This window comes from Necator americanus, chromosome IV (assembly GCF_031761385.1).
Source record: "Necator americanus strain Aroian chromosome IV, whole genome shotgun sequence".
Taxonomy (NCBI): Eukaryota; Metazoa; Nematoda; class Chromadorea; order Rhabditida; family Ancylostomatidae; genus Necator; species Necator americanus.
In genome coordinates, this window is record NC_087374.1 from 30671938 (window position 1) to 30682248 (window position 10311).

General features: G+C 40.4%; 3 protein-coding genes across 3 annotated transcripts in view; all 3 read left to right on the top strand.

The window, feature by feature from the left end:
• Nucleotides 1–4758, top strand: part of RB195_003288 (uncharacterized protein) — a gene marked incomplete at both ends in the record, with an annotated part of 32417 nt that extends 27659 nt beyond the window's left edge. The window contains 4 exons of the mRNA XM_064200878.1: nt 2984–3139; nt 3193–3355; nt 3491–3633; nt 4537–4758. Of these exons, the coding sequence (XP_064056759.1) occupies nt 2984–3139; nt 3193–3355; nt 3491–3633; nt 4537–4758 (684 nt within the window). The remainder of the gene's footprint in view (nt 1–2983; nt 3140–3192; nt 3356–3490; nt 3634–4536) is intronic.
• A 382-nt stretch (nt 4759–5140) lies between these two features.
• On the top strand, nt 5141–7109 carry RB195_003289 (uncharacterized protein; the record flags this gene model as incomplete). The annotated part of the gene is made up of 5 exons (XM_013443403.2): nt 5141–5191; nt 5998–6108; nt 6191–6307; nt 6376–6537; nt 7005–7109. The coding sequence occupies 5 exons, from the start codon at nt 5141–5143 to the stop codon at nt 7107–7109; spliced, it is 546 nt and encodes a 181-aa protein (XP_013298857.1).
• A 278-nt stretch (nt 7110–7387) lies between these two features.
• RB195_003290 (uncharacterized protein) lies at nt 7388–9687 on the top strand (the record flags this gene model as incomplete). The annotated part of the gene is made up of 4 exons (XM_064200879.1): nt 7388–7485; nt 7582–7657; nt 9496–9568; nt 9629–9687. The coding sequence occupies 4 exons, from the start codon at nt 7388–7390 to the stop codon at nt 9685–9687; spliced, it is 306 nt and encodes a 101-aa protein (XP_064056760.1).
• Between the last annotated feature and the right edge of the window lie 624 nt (nt 9688–10311).

Consider the following 10311-nt stretch of genomic DNA (forward strand, 5'->3'; position numbering starts at 1 on the left):
GAAGCGAGTTCCCGATTATCTAAAGTATTTGCGTACTGCTCAGCAGTTAACTGCAGTTATTTCTCTGCCTTTTTTCGTTCGACGTTCAGAACTTCAACATCTTTTGTGATGATTTCTTATGGATTTTAGGATCATGTAGAGTTACGATTCTTCTTTCATAAATACCAATGCCAGTGTCTTTGACAAAGTAATGAACAATTTAATTCTAATTGTTTTATTCACTGATATGAGTCATTTATTGTCTTCGGTAGAGGTGTACAAAACTTCTAAGTGCCAATAAAATGTCCTTTTACAAGAGATAAAAGTATTTTAATGACAGAGCAAATAAACCGTCAGTATTTTTCCGTCTTCCTTTTTATTGTACACATTCCCATTCAAATAAGTATTTCTTTGGAAAAAAAAGGATCGCTTTGAGGTAATCTGATAGTTTCTTGCGAATCGAGGTGTGGCTGCATCTGCTAACAACTGCTGCCATCGTCACTTCTTCGCGCGATTGCGTCAGTCAGTAAGAAAGAGAATCTTACAAAACCGACGTGCTCTTGTCACTATCGAGCGCTCAAGTGATGCAGCATTGTTAAACTTCAACCCGGCCAAACTTTGCAAATGAGGTTTAGCCATAGGTTCTAGCAATCAAGCGCCACCTTCGCCGTTTTCTGATGTCTTGATTTCATATGCAGAGCTTTGGGACTTTTTTTTTGTTATGGAATAATTTCCTATGAGCTGTAGTAGTATCGTGTCGAGTCACTTATTCGCCCTTGATAAATAATATCTTTAGAAATATTTGAGTATTTGTATCGATGCTGTGAAGAGAGAACAAGATCGAAAATAGTTGATGGATGCCCGAAAAGATGTAGATGAAAGCTTTCAGGTTCACCACAACGAAATCGGATGATTCGACCATGCTGTACGTTCCATAATGCAGATAACTTCCTTGTTTTCAACGCACCGCGACTCTCCGTACGGTCTAATGAGGCTGACGACCAAATGACATCATTCTCACTTTTCATCTTTGGAGTCTCCCAGACAGTACAATCACGTGAGCTGTAATGGCACAGCAATTTCTCAACGCTCGGAAAAACCGGATTTTCAGATGCGAGCTGCATTTCAGTGGATGAAGTTATCGCTTATCTCTGATATCAGGCGAGTCGTCCTCGTTTCCACATCGAGTGGGCCGCCGCCGCCGACGGCTCGTGGAGACGTCGGCGCGGCTATCGATCGCCGCTCGCAGCTGATTGTTTGTGTCTGTCTGCCTCCAGCAGCCTCCCCTTCGTCCATGACACAACCCCCTGGATACGCACAGTTCGATGACGTTTCTCTTTCGAGTTAAGGCGCATGAGAGCTACTTTCCCTCCCACTAACCGCCCTCGACAGAGCAGTCGACCCAACGGACCTTGTCCATCTGAAGCTGGCGAACCTCCCTTCCATCCATAATGCCTTCCAGTTCCACTTCCTGGTTCTACTTCCTGGTTCGCAATTTTGTGGGATCAATGGGCCTCAAATGTACCAAATATTACTCTCAGAAGATTTCAACACAGTGTCAGGGATCCCTCTCTTCTTGGTGGGACCACGTTTGCAAAGCGTGGAGACCTTTACGAATTCAGCATGAACTCCGATTTTTTTTTCTCTGTGTTTCCCCTCTTCTCCTTTCTTAATATGTCATGCTCATCACATCCACTTTATATCTATCTTCTTCCTTTGCAATCTTCAGCGAAATGAGGGACTATTTGTTTAATCCATTCATACGTAGTTTCTTCAACATAACACGAGTGTAAATCAATACCACAAACAAAAGAGAGGCGTCCACCTTTTAAGAAACAGTCGAATACAAATCCATTTATATCATCCTTAACTTCTTTGTGAAATTCAGGAAAGTCTTACCCTTCTTTATGTTTTAAATTTGAATCGCCTCATCTTTTTGTATTGATTTTAGTTTTGTTCCGCCTAAGGGCCAATAAAAAAGATAAAGTCTCTGGCGTATCAATGCTCTTGGGATGCCTCAAGGCGTTTTACTACAATTCGTAATCGATGAGGTTTTGGAACCAGTATTCACCTATACAATGTCGTATGGATTTTGTTGTTTTGCGGTATTCCGCTTTCCTTCCACTGACCCAGATCTCTTGATGTGATGACCGTCCTCTTCGCTTCGATGTCCTTCATTTCCTACTCAAACTCGATGTAAGTTCTGTTTTTTTCCTCACAAACCCGTTCCGAGGACATTGTTTAGCTAGTCTGAGAAAAGCTTTTTATGCGTTTCTTGCCTCTCTCAATTCGGATGTCGTCGACAAATGCGATTCCTATCCAAGATTTTGTGGTTGAGTCACATGAATTGCGTGTTTCTACCCGATGCAACCACGTTCTATACATCGTCGAACTCATAACAGATGTCGTCTTGATTTGTCCACTAATGTTCTCTGGATAATAATTATCGCAATCGTGTGATTCATTCACAATAATCATGGGATATCGTTGGGTTTACTTCATCGTCAAAAGTGTTCGTTAGAATGGAGGAGAGAGCGGGAAGTACTAACATTTTTGACCTGAATCTCAACATTCTTGAATTCTGATTTAAGGTTACTTTGCAAAATTTGAATAACAGTGAAAATATCAATCCACCTGATTACGTTGATTTAAAGGCGAACCACTAATACTTAGACTTTTTTAAGTTGTCGGCATTAAAAGACCCACCTCTGATTTCTTCATCTTCTTGCAAATTCGAATCTCAAACGTCAGTAGGTGCAGTCACAACCACGACATTCAATTTAACGACGTCAAGACAATAGCAATCCTATGAGATGGAATTATATGTGGAGTATAATACGCATGTCAATTGCAGAACGAACTTCATGGATGGGATTTTCTTTCATTTCTTCTTGTTTAAGTTTCCTTCTTTCTTTCCCTTCATGTTCATCGTTGAATTGATCTCATCGAGTGTTTTTACTTGCTCTTCTAAGCGTTTGAACATGTGCAGTTGTGCATTTTTCAGATTCTTGCGAAACGGTATGAGTGTAATGACGAGCCGAGCTTCGTTCGGAAAATATACATTGCTCGAGATAAGTCTGACGAGCCACGGGTGAACACACATGTGGCGGTTCTGACATACCACTGGAAGTCTGAACCAGTCACAGCAAGAGCAAATAGAGTGAGTTTTCTAGTGAGGAAAACAATCATTCCATGGTTAGCAACTACATTTAGGATGCACTTATTGCGAAGAAACGCCGGTCCGAAAATCCAGAAACTGCAGATGTAGAAGGTCGTGTTCACTTGGGCGACAATGTGGCACCACTTCATATGAAGAGGCTGAAATCAGCGGCTCGTTTGCGATCTGTTGGACAGATCTTGAAGCCAAAAGAACTGCGTATGTTTTTATTTTCGAGTGTTTTGTTGGGAAGTGTTGAGGTTTTAATTGGAATGACTTGAACTCTTGTTTACCTGAATAAGAGCCGAAGATTCCCTCTGATTGATTTCACATTCTGTCGAAGCACTCTTTTAGCAACGATCGATGTGTTGTCGCGAGTTCGTCTTTCGCACGCAGACCATCTGCGTCGTTTGGCGTTGATGAAAAAGTCGGAAAATCTTTGCCGCCTAGCTTCTATACTAGACCGTGCTGAACCGATACTGGAGCGATTTGAGCAGGTTCGATTAATTTTAACGTTGAATCTCACTTTCTCACTATTTAAATGATCCTTCATAACAAAAATCTGGAATTTTTGACTTTAAAATTGAGTCATATAACTTTTAATGATCAGTCTATACATTGAAAATGAAGCACAATTTCGACTATTCTGTGGTTTCGAATGCAGCGGAAACAAGCATCTGCTGACTTTATGAAATATTGAAGCGTGACGTCGGGTTACTGGTCGTTCGATTTAAAGCTACCTCACCTCTAAGCCCCCATTTCTGCTGATGTATTCATTTCATTTTTTTTTACATTTCTTTTTCTCGTTTGTCTGATTTGTTCCTCATCAAGCACCTTTGACGTGAATCTAGTCAGTTTTTTCTTTCTCCAGCAACAAGAAGAGTTTGTTGTTCTAACTTGTTCGTGTATTCTGCCTTACTGAAACTCAGTTTCGTTTCTACGTGAGCGAGAAAGCCAGTTTGAGCAACCACTTACCGTTGGTAAATGGAGCTGTGTAAATGTGTTTTGATACGGTTCGATGGGTAACATGACGGCAGTGCGTAAGAGTGCAGTATCGCTCAAAACCAACGTATTTGTAAACGTAACGAAATCTGCTTAAGAAGCTTAGAAAGCTTAGAAAAAGAAAGTAAGCTTAGAAACTATTTATTACTTCTTTTTTATCAGTGCATCCAGTTTTTTTTTCTTATCGTTTCTAATAAATAAAGATAGATTTTTGTGAGAGGTTTGACCTACATTTTAGGTCCAGTTTTGCGAAAGCCAAAGTAATCTATAAAAAAGATGAGTCATTTCATATTTAGGCTTTCCAGTTTGTGTGTGTGTGTGAAGCGAATATGAATTTGAATCTTATGTGTTGTTTTGTTGTATCCAAACCATTCTTCATATCACTGTTCCTTTTTCAGTACTTTCTTTCCCATTGCCAAGATGTCCGTTCGTTCAATGACCATGAAACAGTGTGGGTCGAGCAGCACGAGTTGGCGGATCGGAGATCGACACTAAAGACTGATCAACGATTAGAAGAATGCATTATTGTAGATGAGGGAAGAGATCAAACTGAGATGGTGTCACCCAGTTGCATAGAGGTTGTGTACGAAAACTCTAATGAAAATCAGACATTTTCTTGATAACACGATTTGCCAGTGCATATCCTTGCCGATCGCAATATTTGTAAGATCTTATGTGATTATTGCAGTACCACACAGTCATTTTGCTTACTATTGTTGTTGTTGTTATTGTTGTTGCTCCTGAAAGTAACATTTAAAGAAATTTTGCCTGAAGTTTTTTGTACTTCGATTTCGATGCGTTCGGACGCTATCGTATTTACGCAGTGTTCTTTCTGTTCTTTTCCCATTTCCTGTCTGAATAGGTTCTTTCTGACCCGCATAATCCAATTTATTCGTGCTGCAGTACGGCAACTTCTGGGTCTAGAACATGTTTCCAGAAGCTTCTTCATTTATTATTAATTATAGGAGGCCACAGTGCTTTCATAGGTGAATCTATAAGAAAATGACGACGCCCAGCAGACGACGACTCATGCGTGATTTCAAGAAACTCCAGGTTAGGGTTTTTATTATATTTTTCATTTATACGCTGAAACTATTTCCAAGCAATCTGTTGTTTAACAAAGCAATCTAATTACAGGTAGGTTTTTTGAACAATCTTATTCTTGCAAATGAGTATGAACGCATTTAAGGTCCTCTTAGTATACTATTTAGCTGCGGCATAACCTTTGGTGTCTGCGTAATATTTAGTCTCTTACAGGGGTCTCCATTTTGGTGTGCGAGAACTGGAACTTCGTCTTGTTTCTTGTCATTTTTTTCACTTGTACTTCTGTGTTCTGTTCCTTAAATGAAATCCCCACCTATCACTTTGGTGCAGATTCAATGCTGGTCGCTTCTACTGTAGTAAGAGCGTATTCGGGAGGGTGTCTACTTTGAAGACTGTTGCAGATTTATCAGCAGTTTTGGCACTTTTCTTATAAATGTGTGTCTAAGCTTTTTCATCATGATGGACCGTCTTGCGTGATTTTGAAAATTTAGTCAAGTTTCTCTTTGGTAGTGAACGAGATCCTAACGATTTTGAATATTTCGATTTTGCAGATCGCATATACTGAACATAGACGTCCCGTTTGTCATCTCATGCAACACTTTTGTAGTCGACGTTACATGTACATCATGTTATATTCTCTTCCAAAAAAAAATCCCTCAGGGTATTTTCACAGACGAATATGCATTTCTTGAGAGATTTTTAGTGCACTTTCTCCTTCTTACGCTTGTCCTACTGTCTTATGTAGACATGTCGTTCAAAGTGTGAGATCTAGATTGTCTTCAAGCACAGTTTGGATTATTTTCTTTCCCACTTAGGAGGATCCTCCTGCTGGTGTTTCTGGTGCTCCAACGGAGGACAACATCCTCGCCTGGGAAGCCATAATTTTTGGGCCACAGGACACTCCGTTCGAGGACGGGACCTTCAAGGTAATACAGCTTTTTTTGTCCTCGTAATTGCGCTTGCCATCCAATTATTTTCGCTTTTCGCTGGGTTTAAATAAGGATTCAGCTTTCTCTTGAATTCACGGAGGAGTACCCAAACAAGCCACCAACGGTGAAATTTATTTCGAAAATGTTCCACCCTAATGTGTACGCGGACGGTTCTATTTGCCTGGATATCTTACAGGTTTCAAAAATTTACTTTGTATGAGACTATGGTAAAGGCACTTTTCTTACGTTCATATTTCAATTTAGAACCGTTGGTCACCTACCTACGACGTGGCGGCGATTTTGACGTCGATCCAGTCTTTATTGGACGAGCCGAATCCAAACTCTCCAGCGAATTCTCACGCGGCTCAACTCTACCAAGAAAACCGTCGCGAGTATGAGAAGCGCGTCCAACAAATCGTCGAACAGGTAAGTTTTTAAATGACGGATTTTGTTCGAGGAAATGTTTTGAACGTTTGATGACTCTGTGATTCCGCATAGGAAAGGTCATTTTTTTTTTGCAAGTAGTGAGGTAACGCAGTTGTTTACCCGTCGTTCCTATTTGTTTGTACTGGAATTACTACTGTTTGTATTACGATTCTATCGGAAGGTGTAGCTTCATTCCTTATAAAGAAGTCATTTCAATCTCTCCTTTACTTTAATACTTAAAAATAGTAGTAATGTTTCTAATTTTTACCTTTTTTTGACTACTAGTCTTCACAGTCAATTAGTTACTAAAGTACTTGCCAGTCTTCTTTCTCTTGATATTGCTAGTGGAAAAGTTCTTCTTTTGTGGTTTTTTTTTCAGTATTTCCTAACGGGAGACGCAAATTTTAACACTACGTAGATATTTATTTTGTGTTTTTTTTTTGTCTCTGAGTTCTTGTTTGTTTTAGTCTTGGCTGAACTTCGGCGAAAATGAAGGTGATATGGAAGTGAAGGATGGAAGTGACGATACGGGAAACAACGATGAGATGCCATCAGCTAGTGGATCAAACTGAGTTCAACTGCCGGAATACAAGATCTTTAACTAAAGTTTTGTTCAACCCATATTTCCCATTCTTCTTCTCTCGCACCCTCCCGTCCTCCACCGCACGTTCTCATCTCCTCTACCTTTCTTAAATGTCGCAAAATTACGGTTTCTAGGGTGTGTATCCATGTTGCACGCCCACGTTTTTCATAAAAAAAAGATATGATATTGCTCTCTCAGTCGAAGTGTGTTTTTTCTTGTTTTAATCAATCTTTAGACGTTTCGTATGTATATTTTCATCGTTCCCGGATGCCCTTCCCATACATCAAGCAGAGTTGCTGCCTGCTCGTTATTGAGCTATGCATAGTGGTACATGCTTCCGACAGAGACATCTGTGGATGTTTGGTGTCAGTGGTGAACTTTTTGTGGTCGTGAAGGCACGCGATGAGGCCTGCATCATCGTCATCGTTGTCATCTTGCACTTTCTACGTCTGCCTTTATAGGTGTGTAATGGTCTCTACCGGTGGTCTTCTTGTACTCCGCATTGTCGTTATTGTTAAAATGAACAAAACAACAAGAGTGTGAAGAGTTTCAGAGTGTGGTTACTATGATCTTGTAGGCCCTCCCTGCATTTTATGCGGCGCGTTCACTTCACTTCTCACAATTCACCCCGTACTCCTTGCTCCTCTTCGTGATCGCTGCCGCCGCCTTCGTTTCGCGCTTCATAGCTGTGTTCAGTTCAGTTTTCGAAGCACCAATCTCTCACCAGTGTACATAGTGCCGGTCCAGATTTAGATTTTCTCCATTATAGTCATTCGTTCTATCGTTGGTTATTTCTTCCCTTTAATACGGCTTTTTGATCAGAGCGAACTGATGGATTGGCAGTTAACACCACCCGACTTGCTGAGCGCGCCCTAAACCTTCATTCTAGTTTACTTGTGTGATGTGATGAATCTGTATATTAGTAAGAACAGTATCATGCTCAACAGTCGTATGTGGGCTTCTCGTTGTCGGTTTATTTTTCCTCTGGTTGACCTACCGAGCGTCTCGCAAAGAACCAGCTTGCTTCATCCCCTCATACAAGTGAAATGTCATACAGTGTGTAATGAGATTATTGTGATGAATAAAGAGTTGGTTTAAAAATTTATCCATGTAGTGTAGTACAAAACATGGGTTTATTGCCGATAATTTCCGCTGTGAAGAAATCAACGTGTTTTCTGTGGATGCTTTGGGTTTGTTTAAAGTGCTATTTGGGGTTTGTAAATTAGAAATGAAAAAACTTTACTGAGGGAACTTAGTGTAAGTCATTCATCTATTTCTTTGATTTATTCAGATACACCAATGGCGCACACGAAAAAAAAACACATTTGTCTGAGTCAGCTCATTGAAAAAAAAACTTATTGTCAGTGGAGTTTGGCGCAGTCATTAGCATTATGGCCGCCCTGAATCGAACACTGACTGCGTAAGCTATTATCGGACATGGAAATTGATCGAAGAGGATTGATGACTAATGCTTAAAGGCATCACCCCACGAATCTGAAGTGGTGCAGATTTCAGGTGGAGTATTCGTATACGGGATGGGAGACTACGGAGAGGGGGGTGACGGCTTCCGGCGTTTTGGCGCACTATTTTCTACAGGAAGTTCGACTAGAGCGCGCCAGCCTTGTGCGGCGCCGCATCTTCCGGGCCGTTTTTTACGGTAATTAGGAAGAAGGGGCGAATCACCCTCCTCTCTATAGTCTCCCATCTCGTATACGAATACTCCACCTGAAATCTGCACCACCTCAGATTCGTGGGGTAATGTCTTTAAATGAAGTTATGTTTTTTTTTGCAAGCGTGAGAGGTCTATGGAGACTACAAGAGAGAGGACCCTCTTTTTTTTCGGGTGTGTTTTTCTTCGCAACGATTTACAAAGTAAGGGTCTCTAAGTTTATTTTTATTTTATTTCTCAACAGTAGTGTAAGTCTCATTGAACAGTGCCAGAGAATGTTCGTGAATTCCTGCTACATTCGATCGACTGGATTACTGTCGATAAGTCCCAGTGATGATCTCCACGCTTGATCTCCTCTTACTCGTGTATAGTTTTAGCGACCGAAAATTTATTTACTGTTCAGAGTGGAGAGAGAAGCTCCAACGTTTAAGTCAATAATAATTAAGAAAAGAAAACCTCACTAATGCGTTTGAACTTGTGGATGAACAATTGTGGATCATTCGTGTCCACAACAACGCGCTCAAGAACCTTAAATCGACAGAAAGCTCTATCGACGCCGCCCGCGCTGCTCTGGACTTTGCGGGCAGTCTGAGTTGTGCAATTTTTTGAAAAATAGTATTTATTTTGTAATGATCTAGCGTGGAACTGCACGCATAAACTAGCATACATCATGCAACTGTTATTTACCATTTACAACAACATGTAGTCGGGTCGAAATTGCGCAGTTGGGCAGCTGCTGAGCTCGAAGCGACGCGGTGGACACAGCTGTTTGAATCGAGGTGGGACCACTCCAACCGGCAGTGGTGACTTGTGCTAGCAATGGTCCATGCAATTTCCAGCGCAGGCGCTTATGCGTATGTACTTCATGTGGTTTGGCCCTACTACACAATGGGCGTGAGTTGTGTTGTACTACAGTGACGCGTTGCGTGCACAAGACCGTCTCCACAGATGAGGACAGGCTTCCCGAGCTTTCATTTTCTTTTTATTTATCTTAGTTTTTCAACCTTTTTTCTGTGTAATAGTCTACGAGTAGGATTGCTTAGTTTAGAGGTGTACTTTTCTAGTAGTTTTGTAGATATAATATCATAGCTATAGTTAGTAATATTACATTCACAAAATATTGATTAATTGTGCTCTTAATCATGCTTACTGGTTCATCCTTTAATTCTCTGCACAAACGTCCTTTAATTTGCTGACAACTTTAGAAAACTGAAAAAACGAGTGGCTATTCAGTTTTCGTGTAAAGTTTGTGGCCGAGCCGGAAAATAAGCGATTTCTAGAAATATTTTCATGGAATTCCTAATTTAACTTCATCATTGTAGATGTTTAAATTACTTGGATAAATTACTAATACTAAATTACTTAAATTACAAGTTACTTCCTGCTTGGTTTTCGAGCAATTTTATTTGCTTATGTTGTTTTAGCCTGCCTTTCTTATTTTATTTTTTTTAGTGTACTACACAGAAATTTCCTTAGTCATAGACATTTGCAGCATTTATCAGCATTATTTAGAGTGGTAAAA